At 37.8% G+C, this 25,982-nt stretch overlaps 1 protein-coding gene across 1 annotated transcript in view; it reads right to left on the reverse strand.

The window, feature by feature from the left end:
- The window catches only part of UBE4B (ubiquitination factor E4B), a 37,218-nt gene extending 13,260 nt beyond the window's left edge, over positions 1-23,958 (reverse strand). The window contains exons 1-17 of the mRNA XM_009289647.1: positions 23,833-23,958; positions 18,894-19,029; positions 18,258-18,345; positions 15,349-15,493; positions 14,267-14,495; positions 13,640-13,813; positions 13,403-13,555; positions 12,428-12,541; positions 8,777-8,918; positions 8,165-8,265; positions 6,856-6,970; positions 4,317-4,400; positions 2,669-2,725; positions 2,167-2,283; positions 1,929-2,027; positions 1,323-1,436; positions 110-308 (exon numbers count right to left, since the gene is read on the reverse strand). Of these exons, the coding sequence (XP_009287922.1) occupies positions 110-308; positions 1,323-1,436; positions 1,929-2,027; positions 2,167-2,283; positions 2,669-2,725; positions 4,317-4,400; positions 6,856-6,970; positions 8,165-8,265; positions 8,777-8,918; positions 12,428-12,541; positions 13,403-13,555; positions 13,640-13,813; positions 14,267-14,495; positions 15,349-15,493; positions 18,258-18,345; positions 18,894-19,029; positions 23,833-23,866 (2,101 nt within the window). The 5' untranslated portion in view covers positions 23,867-23,958. The remainder of the gene's footprint in view (positions 1-109; positions 309-1,322; positions 1,437-1,928; positions 2,028-2,166; positions 2,284-2,668; positions 2,726-4,316; positions 4,401-6,855; positions 6,971-8,164; positions 8,266-8,776; positions 8,919-12,427; positions 12,542-13,402; positions 13,556-13,639; positions 13,814-14,266; positions 14,496-15,348; positions 15,494-18,257; positions 18,346-18,893; positions 19,030-23,832) is intronic.
- Positions 23,959-25,982: the final 2,024 nt, after the last annotated feature.

A 25,982-nucleotide genomic window follows, 5' to 3' on the forward strand; every position in this document is an offset into this window, starting at 1 on the left:
TCCCCCCCCCCACCCCCCCGGGGGGGTGGAGAGTGGGCGAGCGGCTGTGTGGTGCTCAAGTTGCCATCTGAGGTTAAACCACGACACGTATCTCAATAAGAGCACTCACAAAGTTCAGCAATCCAGGCTGTAACATCCTCCATTGTTGCTTTCACTCTTGTCTCATCTGTTGGGAGGTCAATACGACACCTGGGATGAAATATGTACATGGGATCAACCGTTTCCAGCTTTATCTTCGTACTTAGTTGCTGTAGTACCCATAAGAAGTTGAGCATAAAGCCATCTGTAGATACCAAACGATCATCTGTCTGTGGGGTAAGAAAGTAAACAGTTGAAGACGTAAGCTTAGAAGTACAAGGGTATTTTCTGCTGCTTTAACAGTATTCAACATAAATGAATTATGCAAGAAAAGGGAGAAATGATGAAGAACGTGGATCCGTAAGGAGAACGTTTGTGATAATGGGAAGGTCACTTACTAACTTACATATTATTTTCTCTATGGTTCAAGTAGTCATTCTCAAGAACACTGAACAAACACAGAAGAAGTAGAAGATGACCTAAGAAATTAAAAGGGCCTCTTTCAAGAATGGTTTGCCACAGATATAGATAGCAACAGAAGAGTTTCAAATAGTTGCTGAGCTTCAATTCATAAGTTCTATCTTAAGGGTAAAATTTCTATTACTTCTTCACTGGAATTTCACAGAAATATTCCTAGTAATGGTTCCAAATGTTTGCTTTTGAAAAGGGGACTTGAAGACAACAATGATGCAAACTTCAGTTGTTTGGGATTCATGCACAGATTTTATCACAGGAAATGAGTGCAATGCATTAATTAAACAATGGCAAAGTAACATCCCTGTTGTTTCGCTGGAACCATGCCAGTTCATATCTGCATTACTCCTTTTACAGAAACCATACAAAGACTAGTAACTTACCAGCTGGAAAATAAGTTTTTTTAAACATAGCCAATTGGAATGAACGAAGCCCCCATTGATTTGGGGGTGGGGGCAGAAGTACAGAGCTTTAAACATCTAATATAGAATCCCTGTTAATGAAGTGACATGTCAGTCCTAAGAGAGGAAACAACACAAACTGATCAAACAGGTAAAACAGAATAATTTCAGAAATGGGGAATGTATTGAAAGAGATGAAGACTGATGACAGGGCTTCTTGCCTGTTGTAGCAGGCATTCAAAATTCTTTTGCCCTCCATTCAAGAGCCACCACTGCATGAGCCATCTAGTGCTATTTGTGCATTACAAATTACAGGAAGAGCGTTCCTTTTATTTACCTGCATTTGTGCCTTATGTTCCTTTTATTTACCTGCATTTGTGCCTTTTTCATGTTGGCATTGACAATAGCTGCCATGTAATTGAGAGCTGCTTCTCGAGTTTCACCATTCAGTAAAATACTATGTAGAATCTTGAACAGCTCTTGCTGGAATTTCAAGTAAACATTCTGTCAGGTTGCACATACTTCTCAACATCGCATTCCTGCTTTCTGATGCTCAATATTTTTATGTTCTACAAATTCCACAAAACTAACTACAGCTTCTGTTATTGTCTTATGGTCAATGTTATGTGCATAGATAGATATATATTAGTTATGAAATTAGTTACAGAAAAGATGTATATAGACTAGTGCAACACACACACTACTAATACAGTATGCATTTTTTTTTTACTTATCCTTTAACATGAAACTATAAGAGAACAGTTAGTCCTAGATTATTTTCTGAATTAGCTTACAGCCTTAGAGAAATATTTGTAGCACTAATTTTTTTTTCCCTAATTCCCTTCAGCCATATCCTAACAGATTTGTTGTTTTGATACAGAAGCTAGATTATTTTAGATTATATTCTTCATCTATGTCAAGACCAAAAAGCCCACAATATTTTTGCATTTTTTTTATAAACATGAGAACACTTACCCTTGCTAATTCCAGGTAATGTTGCAAAGACTGGCTAACAACCCGGGTGTTTTCAAGAGTAATTGCAGGCCCTGAGAAGTACTTTTCAACTACTTTGTTCTGAAAGTAGAATGAGTGTTGGCAAATACATCGAACATGTTGGGGAAGGGGATGACGGATGGGGGACGACACCAAGCAAAAACCAACCAACCAAAAAACCCCCACCACTCTACTATCAACATCCTTCTGTAACACTTACATCATCTTCAGCAAAAACAGAGAGACTGAAGAAGGCTCCAAGATAGGAAAGTCTCTGCAGCTCTCTTCCTGCACCGGTGCTTAAAGATTTAGGCAACCACAAGGGCAGAGAGACAACCTGAAAATAGGAGAAATAGCAAGTTAATCAAAGCTGCCATGTCAGCCGTACTACTTTATCTGCACGGTCACCTTTCAGTGTTTGCCACGTGCCCTCCATTCTTCAACATTCAGTCATGCTGATAGCTAAATGAAAACATCTCCTCAGCTTTTCAGCAATCTAAGCAAGTCTTGTTTGTCCTAGTTTTTCTAAATTCTCAGGGAAAAGGACTCCCTTTACCAGTTTACTTTAAACTGTTGTTTAGCATGAGATACTAGAGTAGCCCCTGTTTAGAGTTCTGAAGAATATTATCAATGTGGATCGTAGGATATAACAACAAAATAAGTTACATGGTTCTTTTAACTTGGGAAAAAAAAACCAAACAAAACAGACTGGATACACTTACCAAACTGCACATAGGGTGTGTTTTCCCAAACTTGATTTCACAAAGTTCACATAGTGCCTATAAAGAAATCCCAAGAAAAATTCCTTTTGTGTGTAATTCCTAAGTAACCTGCCTGCAAATAACAAGCTTAACATGGTAAACTGCTGAAAGAGCCAAACCTTCTTCTCCTTAATCAGTGGAAAAACTTCCATCTTCTACAATGGTGAAGAGGTCCAAAAAGAGCTAGAGCACACCCTGCTCCCATTTTAGCTTTTACTTCTGTTCCAAGTTGTCTCAAAAAAGCTAACATGTCTCACAGGATAATAAATTATTGCACTTATTTCAAAAATTAGCTGTGCAAATTGTTTGTTTGTTCAGAACATAACAATGCCTTTGCTGGACTCCTGAACTGCCACATAAAAGTCAGTAACAATAATAAATAGAGCAATTGTTCTATACATACACCAAGGCCTTTGTCTTTTGAATCAGAGTGGAAAAATGTCAGATGAACACAGAAGCCAGAAACAAAGAATTCTATCCAAGATCTCTAACTCACTTTCAACTGCAGCACAGAAAAAAGAAAGCAGTTATAACAGACAATTCTGAAAAAACAAAAATACTGTAGGCTTTCACATATCCCGCTTCTCCTGTATTACATGTTCTCGTTCTTCAATTATACTATAGCTAGTAACTACTGTTCCATCCTTTTGGTGCACACTGTGCCAACCAGAGATGATCAAAATGGAGTATCACTTTCAAGTAGCCTTTAATTGTAACTGACAGCCAAATTTGCAACAGCTTGCAGTTTAAATTGGGGGGAATAACCGAAGAGCAGGAAAACACAGAACCAGCAAAAATTGTTATTTTTGCAAAAGCACCAGAGTTGCTTAGTCAATTTGATTCGCAGCACCCCAGTCCAGCTAATTTCCTGAAGCACAAATTAAACCCGAGATGTAACAGCCCTTTTTGGCATCATACACTGAAGATCCTAAAACCTGAAGGTGCTAGCTGACAACGCTCAATTTAGCCAAGAATTTAGCTTGCTCTTTTGTGGCCAAGCACGCTTTTCAAAAGACTTTTTTGTTTTGTCAATAAAAGCAGTAGGAGGGAAGCAGATCTAGGGACTAAAGTATGCACTTAAAAAAACCCTAAAAATAAAACCCCCGACTTGTCAGCCAGGGAATATTATGACATTTTCCTACAGTAAATAGTCACCAATTCAAATAATTTGGTGTTTAATGCAGTATTTTAGTTTCCCACATACAAAAGTGAGTCCAACAAACATTGGTATGGATATTGGGCCTTACTTCCCAGACCTAAATTGGGAGGAGCTTAGCAGGATTTTATAACCATCCACAGTATTACAACTCGTATGCATTATGAAATCCATACATTTGATTAATCTTATATAAAGCAATACATATAAACCTTTGAATAGCCCACTATGCAAACTCTGTACGTTAGGCTTAAGATATTACTGGCCTCAGACTCTAGTGGATTTTTAATGGTCTTTATGCACCTCATACCACAGTAAGCTTCCAACAGAGTTTAATAGCAATCCACTAACCAAAAAAAGCCCAAAAATGTTGAAGTACATTATCGTGTATAGAATCTGCATAAGTTATCAGTAAACATAAAGAAACTGCTTCTAGAAATGAACAGTCCTTACCATAAGAGGGTATTTAAAATTGTCACTATCAAGGGAGCACTCTTTGGAAGCTACAGCCAGGCCTTGTAAAATGGGAATAAAGATCTGTAAAAACAGAAGTAGATTACTTTATTCAAGAACAGGAAGCAATCAAATGACACTATTGCTCTACACAGCATGAAATGCCTGTTCATTCTTCAAATACTGCAAGTCACACAAAAGAAAAACTAAGATCTTTTCTTTAAATTTGTATCAGTTAAGCCTGAATGTTTAAAAGATTATTCAAAGCTAAAAACCAACTTGCTTGATGTAGTGTAAATGATGTAACTTGATGCCTGAGCATAACAACTTACCCATAAGAACTTATTTCCAAGCACTTGTATGTATTTTTCCTGATCACATTCTAACTTGTTTCTAAACACTTACTTTGCAAACCAAATAACCTCAGAGACACGTACATCTAGATTTGGACCCAAAGCTAACAGACACAAGCTGAAGCTGACAAATAGTAATGTCAGCACACTGACAAAAATCAGGTGTTGTTCCATCAAGTTCTCCATGTGGAAACCACACAGGGAAGCATAGAATCATAGAATCACTGAGGTTGGAAAAGACCTCTAAGATCATCGAGTCCAACTGTCGACCCAACACCACCACCCACTAAACCATGTCCCTAAGTGCCTCATCTACTCGTCTTTTAAATACCTCCAGGGATGGGGACTCCACCACTTCCCTGGGCAGCCTGTTCCAATGTTTCACCACTCTTTCAGTAAAGAAATTTTTCCTCACGTCCAATCTAAACCTCCCCTGGCGCAACTTGAGGCCGTTTCCTCTCGTCCTGTCGCTTGTTACTTGGGAGAAGAGACCGACCCCACCTCGCTACAACCTCCTGTCAGGTAGTTGTAGAGAGCGATGAGGTCTCCCCTCAGCCTCCTTTTCTCCAGGCTGAACAACCCCAGTTCCCTCAGCCGCTCCTCATCAGACTTGTTCTCCAGACCCCTCACCAGCCTCGTTGCCCTTCTCTGGACACGCTCCAGCACCTTGACGTCCCTCTTGTAGTGAGGGGCCCAAACACATTTCATACAGCATCACTGTAGATACTGTATGCACGTGTGCAAGCATGTATATAATATATAATGTATAATATTATACATGTATAATACATACACAAACGAGAGCACAAGTTCTGTAGAGGCCTCCAACAACTTGATTGCCCAAATGGGTAATAATTTATTTGCCTGTACACTTGGGGTAATAACATAGCTTTAATTTTGCATGTCACGTAAGCAAGTTGGTTTTGTGCTAGTAAGTTCTTACTGTGGTAAGAGTAAAGATAATAAGCAGCAGTCAAGGATTGTTATGAAAGAGGAAGTGACACGACAGGAACTTATTAATCAGAAGTAATTATACACAATTAGTAAGTCCTGATCACACAGCTCTGACAACTATACCCTCACAAAATAAACTTATAATAATTTTGCAACAACAACAACAAAAACAACAGGCCCCACTGAATTTTAAATTTAATTATATTGTGTTGCTTCTATGAAGAGACAAAAAAAATATTATTAAATCGTATTACAGAAAAGGACTATAAAGAGGTTGTTGTCTGCTTCAGCTAGAGGAATGGTTCTCTTCTCCAGGATAGGTGACAACTTTAACGCTTCCGTAACCACTTTTTGACAGTCTTAAATGTACTTTCAACTGCATGGACCTCTACAAAAGGTGTCCAGACAGAGATATAAATTATTAAAAGGTACTTGCACTACACATAAAAATTAGCTAATGCCATTTTTTTTCAAAAATGGAAGGATCAAATGCCATTCTGAAGGCCCCTTCTTTACAGCTAAGTCACATAATACTACAGGAGCGCTAATTAGAGACAATTACAGCCTCACTGATCTGCTTTAACATTGTATGGGCTAGAAGTTTGCTAGTTTTGTGTCTTAATTACTAGGCCCACCAGTTCCAATTTTTCATCATCTCAGTGAACTACTCTGACACACAGAATAAACCATCTAATGTCTCTCAGTCATCTCCTCTGTAAAATATGAAGACTTAATGGACTAGGATTTGTAAAATGCTCTTAGCACCTTAGATGCAAACTATTAAAGTTGCAAAGAAGGGTAAAGATTGCAAGATAGAAAAAACAATAAAACTTTGAGTACTATTACAGAAGATTGCTGTCTTACATACACATTTTTAGGATATTTTGTACAGAAGCACAGAAAGATGAAAACCCAAGATCAATCCTCTAACATATGCCTGCATATTCTGAGAAGTTCACTTCAACATTACATAAAATGTTCCCTGCTTATTAACAAATGCACTTTTAATAATTAGAACCAGCAAATAACCAAAGTCAGTCTTTTTCAAAAAATGCTAAATGAGTTAAAAATGAACAAAACCAAACTCCAAGTGCTTAACAGGTTGCCAGCCCCTGAAGTAATAGGTATAGAACTGTGATATGCAGAATGAACCTCTGGAAATCCACTCTCTTGGATATTGCAAACAGTGGAATCATATGATATAATTTTTATTTTTTTTACCTATGCCTTACCTGTTTGAACACCTCTTCATCCTGATAAGTTGTTCTCACCAATTCTTGGATGAAGCCAAAGGGGAGATTCCTACACAGCATATATGGTACCAGCAAAGACTGCTGCTGCAATGACCTTTATTTGTATTAAAAAAAAAAATCCAAACCAACTGATTATTTGCAGTAGTATTTGTAGTAGTATTTGCAAAAACGTCAGGGTAATCACACCTAAGGATGTGCCAGAAAGCAGATTATCAACATGCAGACACACCTACTCCTTTCAGAAGTAACTAACCTTGTCTTCTCAAGTTACTTGTGGAAAGGTTATTCTGAAACAGATGCTGCTGCCAACATCACACTTTAGTTTAATGCGGCTGGAAGAAAATAACAGCTTCTGTGTAGTAATTGGTTCTCCCTTCTACTCCTCTCTAATGAAAAGACCCTTTGTTAAGCTCAACTAGTGAAGGAACAACATTTTTTGATGTTTGTTTTTCCAGACTAAGAAAAGAACATAACATTAGTCTTTTCTGAATTAATACAGTCATTACTTTTATCTGCTCCCTAGGATTTTTGAAAAAGTATCTTTTTTTACTTAGTACATACATACATAAAACTTACTCTAATGTCAACACTGCTTCACGTAAAGACAAAACTAATCTCAAAGCACAGTGAATAATTGGTGCACCTTGAAAGATTATAGAAGTATTGTTTGGAAACACAAATACAAAATTATGCAGACTTCAGTAAAAGTCACATATCTGATGTTAAAAACCTTTTTACTGTTCCAACTAAACAGGCTGCTAATTAAACAACTGCTGTTGAAACAACCGCACTTGAAATCTCAGAGTCTTGATTTAGTGTGGAATGTCTACACACAGATTTACATTACCAAATCTGTTGTGGTAAACTCTCTGAAGTAAACAAGTGCTATGCCACTTTAGCAGTTTTTGCTACACATTTTAGTAAGACTATTTCTCAGATGCAGCTCTACTGGTTACTGACTGTCACAGGAGTAGTGCCCCAACAATCTGCAAGTAAAACAGTTAATGCATGAGGTAAGGCAGAAAACAGCTCGGTTAACTCAGATCCCCCATTTAAACTGTTCAAATCAAACTGGATGATTTTACCCAAACACAATTAGGAAACACTTAAACTACTCTCCACCAACGTATCAGTGGGAGCAATAGTCTCCAACGGTAAAGCGATAAACTATTCCTCTGGCACATATATGTATCCTGCTCCAACAACTGATCTTAATTTTCTTCTTTCTCAGAAGAAAAAAAAAAATCCCAGAACAATAACTTTCATGACTAACGCCAGCTGTATTTACCTTGGTTGTGTTAAGGATCCCTGTAGCACCAAAGCAGCATGTGAAATGCACTGTGATCGGATGTTGCTCAGTAACTGGCTAACTGTTGGCTGGCTACACATCTGATAAGAATAACTTTATTTTAATACAAACTAAAAGTATTCAGAGACAGAACAGACAGGAAATATGATAAATTTCTTTAATCATGCAGTATGAATGTAATATGCAAACTAAGATTAGCACTACTCCAGCTAAAAACCTTTCCGATTATATACAAGAGGTGTTGTTTCTTTTTTTCCCCAGAAGCAAAAGCTTAAAACAGAATATAGAACACAGATAGGGAGCTGGTGTCACAAAAGTATGTTTTACATGGAATAAACTTGGATAAAATGCAGTAGATCAAAAGGGGAAGGACAGTTTCTAACACAGTGCTTATTTTAGAGATGTAAAACATATACGTGATTCAAATATGAATAATTAAAAAGGGTCAAAGGGACCTTATAAATTCTATAAATCTATTTCTACAACAAAGCCATCGAGAAAGAACTATCAATTTCCACCAGCTTTCCCCACTAAACAGGAAGAGGAGTGTCTGTGACAGCATTGATACGACTTCACTCATCCGAAACGTACCTTTGGTGCTTTTCTCTCCTCTATTCCAACTCTGTCAAAACACTCAATGAGGTAGTTCAGCATCTCTGTCTCCTTACAATTTTCAATGGTGAAGTGGTCACTGCAGGAATCGGAAACACTTGAGCTGCCAGAGCCTCCCATACTTTAAAACACACAAAAAGAAGAAACAAAGCATTAGGTACAGTTCTTCACTTGTGCACAATCAAGTAATTCACGAGCTCTTGACTTCCTCTGTCAGTTTTCTGAAGACTCCATCCCATCACACACACAGCTCAATAATTACGATCATTTCTGTGATCTATGAAGAGCTCTCCACTTAACAGTTTGTCCAACTCTGAAAGTTCAGGTGTACTGAAGAATCAATTATCTTACTAAATAATTAAGTATCTGAAAGACAGCAATAAGGTGCATGACTTCAATGGGAATCAATAAATCTTGTTCTCACATGGCAACACCAAAAACGAACAGCCTTTAAGTTGTACCTGACATCAAAACTGTTGGGACGCTCAGGATGTCACAGCACTTCCAGGCCACGAGGCACCCTCTGCACAGTTCCTGCACAGCCTCTCTACACAGCGTTCAAACTGGGGGCAATTTCACCAACTCCGTTAACACTAGCCAACCCATGGAAGGTAAGATCCTCCCACTGCAGAGACCTTAGCTGATACATAGGGCTACAGACAACCACTTTATATATTCTAAGGAAGGAGAATAAACAGAACAGGAGGCAATACAGCAAAGCAACTGTTCCTTTTAAAGTTTCCACACTAAAGATAACTTAATTTCAACTCAGTTCATTTCAATTTCCTTTCAGTAAAATATGCCTTTTCATTAAGTAGCACAGCTTCAAGGGAGGAAAAAAGAAAACACTGATATTGTAAACATGAAAACTAAATCCACAAAAACAAAACCATGCTTGAGATGAGAGAGAAATAAAATACAAAAGTGAGAACAGACCCCACGACTCTCAGTCTCAGACTTGTTATCTCAATAGGATTCTTTTCTACGCAACAGCTTAGCAAAGCTAATTAAAAGCAAAAATCCTCATTTTACAGAAGGGACTGAAGACAACATATATTCACTTTATGTAAAGGGAATTTTAAAAATAGCAATTACGTGGATGGTCTACTGCTATTCCTCAAAGAAAAGTTTGTGTACAGTCAGGGTGGATTTAAGTGAAGACCAATTTTTAAACCCCAGATCTTAAACTGGAAAGTAAGAGGATTTGTTTCCTTAAATGCAGCTTTTAAAAAACATGTTTAAAACTACAAACTCTGTCAAAACTGGAATTTCCTTTAAAATGTAAAATAATTTGCATTTTAATAATCGAGCTGTACAAATCTATTGTGCAAGCTTTACAGTCCAACCAATAAATCAGGGAAAGGTTATTACTGCTAAGCATCTGGTAGTTCAGCATGTTAAGAAACGTAACTTCTAATAACAGCAATCTCTTTTTGCAGAGAGAATTTGTTTTCAGTTATTCAATTAAAACTAATCCATGTAAAATGTAGCTCTATTAAAATAGTACTCCATAACCATTAAATCATACACGCGTTTTCTTTTCTGTAGTCTCTCTTTTAAACCTCTTGACTTCTCACATTCAGCTAAAAAATTCCCCTTTTAAAAACACCAATTTATATGAAAAACCCTACTACTTCTATAGTTAGTCATTCTGTTAATGATTTCACTGCAGCAGTAACTGAAATTATTCTAATGCAAAGCTCATGCATCCTTCATACACATATTGAATGCCTTGGTATTTTCAGAATGCAAGTTGTTGCATAATTGTACAGTCACTGTGTTTATAATTTAACTAACATCTTACTGCTGTCTGCAGAATGCCATGACTTAATATACAAACTAAGACTCCGGAAGCATAGCAGCCTCAGAAATCCTTACCAAAGGCTTTGCAACTCAACTGCCAACAGGATAAGAATTAAACAAAACAGTGGGGAAAAATAAACCTAAATTCCACATACATAAAACCCCCTAAAACCGTGTTATCAAGTTCACTCTCCTGAAGTTAGACTGGAATGGAAAAGAGGAGATGCCATGGGAAGGCCTTCTAGTTATCAGTCTGACTTTAGCAGTAGTGTCCCAACATACCACAGGAACAATCATAGACAGAAAAGCTAGTGGGGGGAAAAAGATCATCTCCTACCAAGTCTTTTTGGGCATTCCCTGACATCACAAGATACTTCCTAAAGTCTTGACCTAGCTTAGTTTTAGAAGGCTCAAGCAATTAGATATCCCCTGACTTTTGCTGTAACTGAAATACTTGAAAGGGGACTGAAAGTCTTGGAGGAACTCTTTTCCTCCCAGTTGTTCAACATGCATGTAGTCTTCAAAACTCTCACCTTGTTTCCCTTATACATTTGCAAATTGCAACTGGCTCTATGTGGCCAGCCATAGGGCACCTCAGAATTACTATCAATCATAATCAGGGGTCTGAATGCTCATAGAAAGTGACTACAGAAGTATCATTTTTCAGAAAAGTCTTCCTAAAATACATGGGGTTTATATAAAACATTTACTCCTTGCTCCAATTTGGGTTGATACAAAAGAATGGGGCATTTCTTTGGGAATTTTGGTGCATGTGATAAAGCTGATGAATGTTAAGTTTTAATGGGAAAAGAAAGAAATGAATAATTTTCACCAACAGACTAATAAAGTACACACATCACTTGGATATGACAAACAGTTTTGTAGGAAGGCTGCTCATTTTTCACACCAAAACCTCAGTCCTAATAGGAAAACATTTCTGTATCAGCCAAGACATTGCAGCGTTACTCTGCAATGGAATGTAAAACTAGATATCATCAGAGCGTTACTCTGCAATGGAATGTAAAACTAGAGAGGCTCCTACCCCACATTTACATTTCCAAAAGCTTTTTTTCCTTGGCATATCTAGTGTTCTGCAGGTTTTTTTGCACTGCTATCTGGCAAGCTTCCAAACATAACTCACTAATATCAATTCTCATTTTGTTTTCACGTATCTTAATGTCACACAACTGAAAGGGCTTTGCTATACGATTCGTCTCTGTTTTACAGTAAAATGTTCTGATCTTCCCCCTCCATTCTTGGCTGTTCCAACTACACCAGCTTCTGCTACTACTTACCACGTCAAAGGCCCAGTTTAAACTTTCAGGTGTATTTTCTTTACAGGCTAGAGGAGTGATCCTCAGCTGTCAAGCAGCAATGAATCTTCAAAGCCATACTGTTTGCATCAGCTGGCTATTTGCCACTCTATCTTTTTCTACATGTTAACCTTTGTCCTCATTTTCCAGTTTTTGATAGGAAAACATGCACATGATGTACTACTCGTTTTAAAATTACAACCATGGGTGAATAACATTCCTTCTACTCATATAGTCAATGAGGAGTTCCACTCAAGCATCATTTCAGAAACCATGCTCATTAAACCTAAAAGGCAGTAAGATTAACATTTACTTTATCTTAGTCATCTCTTCAAAAAAAGAGCTGACTAACTAGCGTTCATTATGCATGTTTATACGCCATCTTAAAAACCCATCCAAGTCATCTCCTTGGCTTTAGTCATTTCCCAAGTTACTCTGAAGAACACTTGACACTACACAGACTGTTAGTTCCTAAGCAACCAAACATGCAGGTTACATTCTCTTTCTCCAATACCTGGACCCAAACTGGACACAAGAAAAATCATCATCTTCATTTTCTTCATCACTACTGTCCTCAGACACATCAGAAACGGCAAGAAGGAGGAGGGAGAAAGGGTTGTCGTATATACTACCACAACAAAAATGAAAAAGGCCATCAGATTTTTTAAGCCAAAAGAAAAAGTAAACGGTAGCTTTTCTTTGCAAGTCTGCCAAAAATCATCTTCTCTAAACATGCAGACAATGGATAACTCCATGTTAGTAAAACCAAGACTATGCTAACATGCTCTACTACACTACAAGTTATTCACATATCAAAACACCACACGTTCACAAACCAAAAATTTAAAAAGAATTTTGGAGACCTAATAAAAATTATGGCTGAAGTGGGAATCTTTAGACATGACTGAATAATAAGTATTACAGTTTCAAGCTACTGAACTTTAAAGCAGTGGTCTCAAAACCTTGCATGCTCATTCCTCCCTCCTGCAGGGACTGGGGATTCCAGGAGCAGCCAACAGAGAAAATGCAGTAGTATTTGGCCTGGCATACTGAAATAAGCTGATCTGTAATTTAAATCTATGCACTAGGGAATCAAATCTACCACAGTCCAGCAAGTAACAGCTTTCAACAAATCAACTAAAGCCCTATTGAGAAAACTGATTGCAAAGCAGGAGGTCTGTTTGGTTTACTATCCAGCAGTAGCAACTGAACAGAATAGTTTAACTGCAATGGATGTAAGAAGAGGAGGAAATTAAAACAATACTGCTAGCTTTAAAGTAATTACATCACACCTCAAATGTTTGCAGAAGCAGGTTTAACATTTTCGCAAAGATGGCTTGTTAGCAAGTCAACTTATTAGTACAAACCAAAACGCAGAAATCAACTCAGGGTAAGTAGGGTGAGCTCAGCACACTTCTTTCAAATTTCTCCATTATGCCACACCCTGCACGGCACACATTAAAGACACTCTTTTGTTCTTGTGAAATACCTAGAAGGAATCCTGTTCAGTAAAGAAGAACGCCTGCGCAAGGTAATGGGTGAAGCAGTAAACAAAGGTGGACCCATTGTTGTGGGTCTCTGTCTGGATGTGATGACTGGCATGGCTGGAGGGCTAGCAGCTATGGCTGGAGGACTTGGTGAACTAGATGGGATGGAAATATTCAAGGAACGCGGGATGGAAGAAGCTGAAAAGCCTCCAGAATGGGCAACAGTGTATGGCCGGTACCTCGGAGAGGAAGGCTGCATCCAAGAAGGACTTGTTGCTGTGAGGTGAGAGCTGACAGTAATGGAAGGCACAGATGTAGAGGCAACTGAACTGGCTGGTGGGGTAAGAGATGAACCAGTCATTGGTACATAGCTTGTGAAATTGGTAGTAGGAGCTGGACTAGTCCCATAGAGACTAAACCAGTTACAGGGGAAAAAGAAAAAAAAAACAAAGCAATGATTTAGGTTATGCAGAAAAAGGGTGAAAAAGATAAAATGTCATCAGCCCTTCTGATGACTCTTCAGCAGTAATTCTGCAGCTCACACACATTATTCCTTTTTACTAATGTTGAATAAAACTATGTCACAATCTACACACTTTTAAGTTAAGAGTCATAGCCTTCACTGATGCCAGTTAAGGATACTTCTCAGAAGGAACCAGCTACATGGCTTTAACCTATCAAATACGCTTCTAGCCATGGCAATGTAATAAAAAGTGGTGAAATGGAGGGACATTCACATGAAAGAGTGAAGAACTTTAAAAATCTATTCCATTTATTGCTCTTGGGACATTTCTATGCCCCTCTCTCTTCTAGTCTACCAATCAATATTCAAGTGAAATCAGTATTCAGTTATAATCAGAAGTCACCTGGATAACGAACTGGAACCAAAGGAGCCCACATTACAGAACATAGGGCTGCTTCCCGGGTTAGAGCCCATGTTTAAAATCAGGCTTCTGTCAGGAGACCGGGCAGCTGCAGCAATCGGTTGCGATGTAGCTGTCAGGCTAGCAAATGGGTTTTCATCCCTTGACTGGGTGGACATCATCAGCACTTCCATCAAAATCTGCCCGATCAAGTCCTTAAAATCTGAAAACACTGTTAAGAATAAAAGCAGAAAGTTAATACCCTCACCTACTGTCTTCATCTACACGTTAGCCAAGGAGGTAAACTTTATCAGAGATTTCAACTACAAAGGACAGTAATTTACTTCTGTGAATTAAGTGCTGCTTTTGGCAAAAAACACAGACGGATACTTACATTTTTAAACTATCACTCTGTCTATATTAACTAGGTTCTGAAATTACAGCTACACAAAAATGTAACTTTTATGGAAAGTACAAAAGATCATAGATGACCTAATGTTGTTATTGTTAGATTATTAAAGTTGTCTGCTCTGTCCTTCTCATATTTTCCCATCCTGCTGCTGAGTTGGGCAAGTTGTGTCATAAAGAAAGGAAAAACACACACGCACACACACCCCACCCCACATATGCCCACACATAAAATAACAACTTTGAGTTTGGTCATATCTTATAGCTGACATATAAAATATAATTTGTTATATAAAATAATCCGGAATTCTTAGTTTATCAAATTAACTGCTCAATGTCTATTATGATGCAAGACAACCCATTAAGTCAGTAAAAGGTTTCTGAAAAAAAGAAATCCAGCAACACTGCAATATCAGCATACTAGTTTGACAACAGAAAACATTACCAACAAGAGCATAGCAATTGACTAAAAGAGGAGCTATGACCAGTCGGTCCCATGTTCCTTTTTGGGGATTCCATTTCCTGCTACATCTGCTGATAGCAGATGCTGGCTCAAGCAAAAACCCCAAGTAGGTGGCTCTGGCATTGTAGCAAAGAGAGAAAAAGCTAAAAATAAGAGCAGGAAACATACCACTCAACTGAAAATCCCTAACAACGATAACAGTTCGGATACCTACCTTCCTTTGGGTTCTGCTTAAACTGGGCAGAGAGTGAATTCAGGAAGATAACATCTCTGTCTCGGTCCTTCCAAGAGACTCTGAAGATCTTACAGACCAGCTGTAAAGCTTGCTCCTCAGATACTTCAGACCCAGACAGAGGTTCCTTGGTTAGAGGGGTTAAAAAAAAAACCCAAACAAAAACAAACCAACTTACTTGCAATTGTATTAGTCAAGTCACAATTTTATCAGATGCAGATCGTCTTTAAATGACTTCAGACTAACTCTTAATGGCAGATTTCGTATACTTATAAAGGAGTATAGATATATTTGTCAAAATTTATTTGGTAAAAAACCTGAACAAACACAAAAGAGATGCAGAAAAGATGTAGAGGAAATACACACGTCTAGTAGGAAGCAAATTCCCAACACATTTTGAAAACAGTATAATAAGAAGGGAAATTTAACCAAGATACTTATGATTTCTCCTTTAAGGAATTAACTGGGGATTCAAATTTTCGTTATGCACAGGTATTTTAAGAGTTTCCTGTAAAAATGAAAGCACAGGAAGGAGTGACCTTCCCCAAGTCTTCCCTGCTTTCAATTTTTGCCCAAGATAAAGACATCTTTCACTTGATGTCCTGACTTCAGGACAGAACAAAAAACTCAAGAATTTGCCTTGTTTCCCTTTCTTCCAAAAAAGGAACATCGTGTAAACTGTGCTCAAAATGAAAAACTAGTTTCTCTAAAAAGAATGCTACCATATATAGTGGCTAGCAAAGGTTAAATGGGAGGGTTCTTGCAATCCTAAGGCAGCTTTGAGTGTGCACCTAAAAAAAAATGGTGGAATACAAAGAAATAAAACTCAAGTAATTACCCCTGCAATGTGAGGAAAGGTAGCATTTAAAAACCATTTCCAAAACATACACGACAAGCCAGCAACATAACTCTGCCCCCCTCAACTCTTCTACCAACACTGAAAAAGCAACGTAATACACAAACCAGACAATTCAGCTGCATAGAATTTCAAAGATGGAAAAATTCTAGCTTTGACGCTATTTTCCTGCAAGAGTTCTCCTGCGAGAGTTGTAGATATTTCCTAGACCAAAAAAAAAATTCTGATATTTGACTAAAACGAGTGCACATTGCACTGCTATGTATCATACTTCTTGATGGTAATACTCTCTTCTTTTAGAAAAAAACTAAGTCAATGGGGGAGAACAAAATGCAGATTGAAAAAAACAAGGTTGCCACTAGAAAGCTCCCTTTTTTCCTTTAGATTTGAGACCACGTAGTGGCCACCAGGTAAGCCTAGATTTATCAGAGATTTCCAGCAACTACCAGCACTGTAACCCTTTTCAAAAGCTTTCCCGCAAACCATTTAATAAACCATCAATTTTGGCAAATTAATACATTTTTATTGACTTAATCACTCTACTAGTATTCTACTGTTTTCAAGTACTTCTACCTCTCCTGCCTATTTCTGCAAAGCAGGCTTTATTATTGACATTATTTCACATGCAGATAACCAGGCAAGAACATTTTTTGCTCATAAATGAGGACTATGCCGTCTCCTATCCACTTAAGTTTTTGGTGTCTCCAAACAAGTAAGAGGAATCGAACCAAGTTTGCAAAGCTTTATTTTACTTTCCACTGCTCCCCCCCCAGCTTCAATATTGTCCTTGATTCCAAGCTATTTATTTCACAGCAGCACAATGCAAGCTGTCCGACTGCCTGATTTTGCAGCTAGGAATTGACTGGAAAGGATTCTGCGGCAGGGTTATTGCTACATGGCTTTAAGCCAGGCTTTTACCAACTGACCTTATTACTGACAGTGCAGGAATAAACAAAGACATCTAATGAGCACTGCAAGAATTGTTGTAGAAACTTCTCTCTACTACACTGATGTCCCATTTCTTTATGGCTTTATTTCACATGGGCCTTAAAATCAAATGACAAAGAGGACAATTTTAGGAGTGAATTAGAGCTTTGTACTTGCTTTCTTTCTTTTTCTACTTTAAAGGGTTCTACCACCTGTCCAAACCTTGACAGCTAAATATTCTTACTTATTTTCTTAGAGTATCATTAAGAAGATCTTATTACATAGCATTACTTCAGCATACATAACATTTGAAGCAGTACTTTGTTAGCAGACCTCTAAATGCTACACAAAGAAGCCGCAGAATCTTCAGAAGTGTCTTAAAAATATTTCTTCAGTCCTACTGCATATTAAAAAAATAGATCTGGGCATTAATAGGTCACTTTGTTGTAGGATATAAAACAAAAACATTTTCTCCAGAGTTTTCAAATATCATTCATAAACCAATTCGAGACAATCAAAATGCAGCTTTGATATTGGAAGGTTTGATTTTTTTTCCTTCCCACAAATTTTTATGAGGAAATGCAGTGAAGAAATTGTTCACAAATGACATCTGAGGGCTAGTTCCACCCTCTCGAAAGCACGTATTTGAAGTATGGAGATAACTGAACTCACTTCAAGCTAACACTCTGCATCACTCCTCCATCCTAAATCCTTTGTTCCTGTTTCTGTTCCATTATTTGGAACGCTTACCACACACAGTTCTAGTAAAGAAATTTCTCCAAAAAACAAAATGTTGTCCCTTTTGAGAAAGAAGAGGATGCAAGGCAAGCCCCAGGAATATTACAGACTGCAAAGCTGCAGCCATGTAAGGCTATGTCAGCGAGGGAAAACACAACAATATAAGCAAAGTCTGAGGTGAAGTCTTCATAAAATAAAGTTAACTTTTTACGTAACAGAAGCATGCATTACACTGAAAACCAAAAACACAGCACTGTTAACTCCAAATTGCATAATCTGAACACGTTCTCCCATGAAATCCTGAAGCTCGACGTTACAATAACATGCGTATGTAGTCTGGAAGAGAACAGCCAACATAAAACAGACTAACCTTATCCGTCAGACTCCTTTTCTCTCTGCGATCATTCTCATCAACCTCCATGTTTTCAATTCCTGAATCCACATCTACCTGGGACATACTGTAAGTGGAAATAAGAAAAGAAGCCCATTAACTTGTAGAAAGCCACAGACAGTCCTCTGTAAGATGCTGACTGAAGGAGCGTCACCTTAAGTAGAAGCAGCAGAGAAAAACCAATGTAACAGGAACAACCATATGCACAAACAGCAATTAAAATCCCTAGTTGGTAAATGCTTCTCATATTACATTTATTTTGAATTCAAGAAACACAGTACTAAATTTCTTCAGCAGGCAATACAAACTACACAGCTATCACAACCCATAACCTTTTCTTTAAACAGTGTAGCTGAGTTATCCCCACCAGACATGCTCGTCACTTAATGTCTAAGATAATGCTTTGTCTTTTATCACTTTAGGTCAGGCATTCCCATTAAAACCAGACTAGAAAAAGTATTACAGTGGTCTAAACCGTGTATCATTTTTAAGCATTTAACCCTATTGCATTAACATGGCTGGAAGTGAGAAATGGCAGAATATTTTCCTGTGTAAGTGGTTTTGATGATTAGCATTGCGCAATATTTGCCGGCTTATACAAGCTGCATTTTTTACCTTTTCTCACAGGAGACACTATCAATATCCATGCTCTGAGACCGAGAGAGAGACTGAGATTGTGTTTCAAGGCTGTTAGATGGAGAACTGCTGAGTGAACTCACTCCTTCGCTGCTCTGGCTTCGGTGGGCTACTCCTAGAGAAAAGGCACCACCAAGATTACTACTACAGAGATGAGAAGGCACTACACAATTATTTGGATGGAAAAGGAGAGGAAATACTGTTTTTCAATCCATCTCTTAAGCATTCTTAGTAATGCATTAGGAAATAAATTTTAATAATATTCACATAAATGTTAATAATATTCACATTTGACTACAGATAATCACATTTTCTACCTCCCCTTGCAGCAGCAATATAGGAATGCTTACCTGCATTACAACACAGAGAACAAAACTAAATTTGCATCCATGAAGTGCCCATAAAAAAAAAAGCACTAGCAAACTGGTCTCTTATAAGATTGCTCTGTATGCTACCTTAGGACTTTGTGAAAGCCCCTCTGAAGTCAGTCCTATCAGAACAGGACTTCACGCCGGGTCATTACAATGGAGTTAACTTGGGTGAGGATACAGGACAAAACTAATCTGAGTTCTGATAGTCTTCCCACAAAACCTCCCACAATTTACTGGGACATTATCAGTACTTTTCCTTCTCCACAAGAATGAAATAAGCATCTAAAAAGTCCTAACAACATGCACTAAGTGCAACACCAGCAAATGGAAAGCAGTATAATGGCTTTGGCGCATGGCTGATAGGATATGAACGGATGGATTCACTTTGTAATGAGGACTTCTTCAGGGAAGTGTTAGATAATAGCATGGTAGGAGGAAAGTTATATGTATGATTCCAAATAATCCAGAAAAAAACTTGCATTCAATAACAATGGAAGTTGAACGAGTTCTACAAACATCTAAATGGAGAGGGCTCTTAAGTGTAGTCTATTCCTAAAATTTGTGCCTAGTGACACTGTTTGAAGTCATGATTTATAATAAAGTAGGATTAATTGCAAGCTGCAACTGTAGTTTTACCAATACCAGGTATTTGCATGTCAGTAAACAGACTCCTTGAGGGAGCAGGAAAAAAGGTATTATTCGTCTGTCTGTTTAAAAAGAAAGCAGCAGTAAATTTCAATCCTTTGGGTTCTTTCGCCTGCAGTTTACAAGACGTTCCCCAAACAGTATTAGGTTTCAGGTGAGAAGTGTAAAACCAGATTGACAACCTACGTTTAAATTCCAGCACCGGCTGCGTTTCAGTGTTACTACTGAAAAGTGCAAGCTTGTCCCGCGTTTAGGGCAGCAACACATTCTGAAGTTAACAGTGGGGGCAGCAAAACAGAACAAATCAGGATTACGCTCTTTGACACAAGCTGTTTGTTTTCAAGCATCTTTCCCAAAGCTTTTGTAGGTTTTGAAACAATTCATTTTACAGGAACAAAACTGCAGAAGGCAGAAAAATCCCATTTCAAAGACAGTTTGCTGAAGAACAACTAGATATTCAGCATGGGAGGTAGGAAAAGTTGCTTCACTCTACGGCTTTGAAACTCCTGTTTTACTTCCCTGGGTATAAAAACAGTTTATATTTAACTCCTTGTATTAGGCTGGATATTAGTCAATATCCAGAAAACACTCAGATCTTCAAATAAAAAGTGGAAAAGATGTGTGAAGTAAAATTAATTTGCATTGGTATTCAGAAAAGAATTTAACAAGCAGATTGTCCAAACACCTATGTTCTATAACTGAAGACATGTAAAAGCACTCTAAAGTATAGCAGGACCACATAGAATGCATATGTAACTTGCACTTATCACAAAATACTTGCTAAACCTAATTTTTTCTCAGATTTGTTCAAAGCTTCTATGCTTTGGTTCGTAATTTCAGGGCTGTAGCTGGGTATTATCATTCATTCATAAACAACATTCTTGAGCCCATTAGGTTTTCAGTGTGAAAGGAAGAATAGAGATAGAAACCGACATCCTCCAAGAAAAGTTAGATTTCACTTAACCTCCTATTTGCCAGTATTAAATGTCTGCAAAAGATTTCACCAAGGAAGCAGAAAAATGTCAAGAAAAACTCCGTTTCAGTTCTAAATGGCTATTTCCTCCAGCCCTGGAATTTTAGTAATGCATATTACAGCTTTGACACTGACAGTCCTTGCACAAGGCCCAGGCCCAAAGCCTAGTACAGTTTCTCTACAAAACCAAGGATACAGAAATCTCAGGCATAGTGTCTGAGCTGACCAAAGTTGCTCAGGTCAATCAGGTTAAATAAAAGCAACTTACAAAAGCAGAACTTCCATGCTGTAGTTTCCCTAGAGATAACACCCAGCAGAAATATGCTGTCCATGGCAGGGGAAGGCTGACTTCAGCAGGGTATTCCAGCATGTCACTGATTTAAGATATCCCAGTTACAGCCTTGTTTTCCTTCAGTACATCATCGATTACAAAGGGGCAGTCTTCCTCGAGTGCTTCCTCTCTCCTCCTCCCTCTTCCCAAAGAAAAAGCTAGCTAAGTCAGTGGATAAAGAGACCAGAGCAAACATGGCTTACCAGGGTGAAGAAGTGCGTTGTTCTGCATTCCCTTGGGGTCTTACTCCCACTGCCAGGAAAATGTACTTTAACAGTTACACCGCAGCACTCATTAACAGGCTTCTTCAAACAAACTGTCCTACCTACCACCTTTTCACAACAAATCTTCCAGAATTTACTTGCATCTGTACTTTGCTGGATCAGGTATACAATAAAATACCTGACACTCAAAGTTTCAGTTTTCCTTAAAAAAAAAAAAAAAGAAACACCAGCATACAGAGCCGTGAAAAAATTATGAAGACCACACACCCAGGATGTGCGGCTGTAATTGATACACTGTTTTTAGGCTCTCTAAAATATTTTGAAAATACATACAAAATCATATTTTCCATGAAATTGATGCGTACGTCTGATCTCACCATGACATGCAACTTCTTATAAAAATGGATGCTTACAAGGACACTATTCTGCTGGGACCGCTTTCTGTATATCCAAATGAATTAAAATCCTCTGCAGTCATTTTGGTCTACTGCTCAAAGGAACTCCTGCAAACCACACAGCGTTAGCTGAGTCTTCATTTATGCTAAATAAATACAGCAGATAATCAGTTGTGAACTTTTTTTTCCTGATCTATTCCCCAATTTAACCATCTCTCTTACCCTGGTGTGAAAGAGACAGGCATTATTAAATTGCTGCAATGAATGGCACTGTAAGCAGCGAACACTATACTGACTAGGTAACTTCTGTTTCTGGTCATCAAACAATCTAGTCTGTATAGTTACGTACTGTCCAGTGCAGATAGAGGAATTCTTAAAACAGAAGTCTCTAAGGTCTTAGCTACCTGACCACTTCAAACCACGATAAACCTGTCTGCCAATCCACAAACATTTCTACCTTCAGGTACGTGTCTCCACACCTCCTGCTCTGTTGGCATTATCGTTTACACAATTGCGCAGTAAGATGGATCGGGACCTCCTCTATTTGAAAGCTAACTATTTATTTTTCCTGGGTTAGTTTTCACCTGGATTAAGTCCGTAATCCACCTCACCACACAGTGGCTACGGACAGCAGAGGGAGAGGCAGTGAGAAATACTCCTTTCAGCAAGAGTCAGACCTAAGATGGATTAAAATAGTCATGTAACCACAGGCTGAGTGAACACATTAAGTGAACTCTGCACTGTTCTTAGAAAAAAAGTCACCTTTGCTGCTGGTTTGCTGTCTATAATCATGAGGACAATACACAGTGTTAAATTCTGTCTGCAATGAGCTTTTCTCAGGACATGCTTTTGATAGCTTTTCTCTGTCCTGCTTTGGATACAAGGCAACAAAATAAGCAGGAAGGAGTCACTTCTAGGTATTTCAGAACAGCACTGTAATTAAATTACAAGATTTAAGCTTGTGAATTACTGTACTTGCCAAAGGGAAAAACATAACATTTCAGAAAGCAAATAGGTAAATAGATAAAGAATTCTGCATGCTTATCAAGGAGCATTGGAAAAAATATTATTTCTATCAAATTATTAGAAATCATATTGAAAACCTGTTTAAAACAATCTTGACATTTGTTTTGAGATTGGTTTTGTGAACCTCTTAGCTTAGTAACACAACATACAAAACAATTTAAGTTTTCAGATAAAGATAAATATACTGGAAAACACACCAATTTGTTTTGATTTCCAAGACAGCCAACTTGAAATCAAAATTTTTTTTTTTTTAGGTCAAAAGTCGTATTATATGTAAGAATATTGTTTTCGCCTCTCTATAGAGCAACCCTCCCAACTTTCTATGCTTTCTGCATTTGTCTGATTTTAATAGATCAGGCATTATTTCTGTCTTCTGAAATAAATACCATTTGTAAATATCCTACTTTTATTCACTCCAGTAAATAGTGAAATTGGCAAAGTAATACAAAGGAGAAAGCAAACACTTTATTCTTACATTGACAATGCACAGTCACAGCCTACTATTTTTAATTGTGCCAAAAGCTAGTAATTAAAGATCAAAAATGAACTTGGGACTGATTGCTAAAACGTACCTAGAAACCGATCAATAAAAACTGTGTTGCAAGACTGAAAAGGGTTTTCTCCTGTCTCCTTGACAGATTGGCTTTCTTTTCTGTAATATTCTGCAATATTAAACTGTATTACAAACTTCTTCAAGCTTTGCTAATCCTTATTTTAAATGCCATTAGTTTACTTATACCTGGAAAACAATTGTATCTAACCATTTATTATTTGGAAAATGAAAACAAAAAGCACCTTCATTCACCATTTTAGAATGTTTCTTTCTGAAAATTATTTTTAGTAACAACAGAAACACCACCAGTAATAGTGTTCATGTTCTAAAGATAAGGAGTTGCGTAATAACTTTCAGTAGACATACAAGATGAATTTTTGTCTCTAACGTGCCAGCCTACCTGATGCACCAATTGGAGAGGTAGCTGGGGTCATGCTATGGACATTTAGGCCGAGACTATGGGATGGCCCCGGGGCTGGTGCTACTACAGGTGGTCCAGGTGGGGTCTCTCTCTGCGGTGACGTGAGTGGTGTAGTCGGCTGGGAAGACGGTCCACCTGCCAACCGAGCAAGGCGCCTTCGACGAATCTGCACAAAGGAAATAAAACAACGGCAAATAAATGAGTTTGTTTGCACGTACGTATGCACACGCTCCCCATGGTTGCCCTTTGGCCCTCCTACACAGCAGGGGTATTCAATCCTGTGAAACTGCAAAGGTAGAAGCTTTACTTGATAACCTGCTAAATGGAGCTGAGTCTTACTGCCGTTTCTCTGTTCTGTGTGACAATACTAAAATACCCTTGATGTTTAGATTTTAAGTATGTATTTGATACCTTGGAAAACCATTTGCACTGGACAATACTCTGTCCCTCGAACGGTTGTATAAGATAAATTTAACATTAACTGCTCAGCAATTTCAAAACCTGCAATATTCCTCCCATTTATTTTGGCATTTGATGAAACAAACTGCATTAATCTGATAAAAGGGACAATATGAAGATGACCTTTGCTTTAATTTCACACCACACGATACTAATAAAAACACCCGTGCTAAAGAAGATGCAGTTCAAAGTTAAAGACCACCACTGTCCAAGTTAATCTGAAACAGACCTGAAACACTAAAAATATACAACTCATCTGCTGGACAGAAGCATCTTGAGAAGTAAAGACAGACAGTAAGTAACATCCTCGCATCACCTAGAGACATTCCACCACACAGAATTTAAAAAACAGTTTTTGCACGTTATTAGTAAGACGGAGAAGCATCTGCCTGCAAAATCTGACTTCAGAAAGCTGTTATGAATCTATTTATTAAAATTAGCATGTGACCACATAAAACTAATATTATACATGAGAAATAAATGATGAGTTTTATAAGTTTTGTCTACATACATGAGAAAGAAATAGACAAAACTTATAAAACTCATCATTTATAAGTGCTTCAAGTTTCACTTAAAACATAACTGAAAAACAGAAAAGAAATTATTTATTATCACAGGCTGCCTCAGAGGATCTGTTCCTAAAGCTTACATCTTCAGCTCGAAATAGGCCCAGCACAAAATAAAAGTATCGTATTTGAGGGTGTCCACTCCCTGCAAAAATAAGCAATTCATGTTATTGCCTCTTTGCATTATGATACTCAAGCATTGCATGTAATGTATCAGTTTTCATTTCTGCTCATAATCCTAAAGAACTGCCAAGCAAGTGAAGGAGTGAACAAAAGATGTGTGTCAAGTCAATGTCTGTGCTACATTACTGTAGTCATTTAATGGCCTGTGAAACCTACCCCAACAGGAAGAAAAACAGATCAAATTAAATCAGACTTCAAAAATGGTGGGAAAATTAGAGTCTGGAACTACATCTCCCTCCATGACAGGTGTCACCACATGAACATGGAAGGCAGCTAGAAAATAAATTCCCTTTTTTTTTTGTTCTTAAGCCAAAAAAAAGGCTATGATTAGAATGCCTTAATCCCTCCTCCTTGTCAAGCAAAATAGGGGAGCTCATTGCATAAATAAATTGTTTAGCTTTGCCACAAGTAGAAGCTGTACATATTAGGGTCTCTAAAAAGTTACTTTTTCTCTCCACTTGTACCTTACATCTTAATTTTTCAGCTGTTTATCTGAAAAAAACTACAGAACTACCTCGCCCCTCAGAGGTATACCTGAGAAAATGTCACCTACATGTTCCCATATCTGTTTTCCCTATTGTTGAACCCAAATGAAGTGTTCATAGCTCACAAAGCTGTACCAAAAATATTATCAGTAAAACAACCTAGCTGAATTGAAATCTATTTGAATCAGGGGGTTGAATTAACATTTTAAAAGCTGTTTCCTTACCATTCAGCTGACCTGTAACCATGTTTTTCAGATAAAGGAATGGCAGGGAGGAATGGAGGAAAAAAAAACCAAAACCAAATACACACACAAACAGCCCATATATGCAGAAGTGGCTGAGGGAGAAAGATGAAGATTAATTATTGTCCTGGTTTTGGCTGGGATAGAGTTAATTTCCTTCCTAGTAGCTGGTACAGTGCTGTGTTTTGGATTTA

This window comes from Aptenodytes forsteri, unplaced genomic scaffold (assembly GCF_000699145.1).
Source record: "Aptenodytes forsteri isolate BGI_AS27 unplaced genomic scaffold, ASM69914v1 Scaffold61, whole genome shotgun sequence".
Lineage (NCBI taxonomy): Eukaryota > Metazoa > Chordata > Aves > Sphenisciformes > Spheniscidae > Aptenodytes > Aptenodytes forsteri.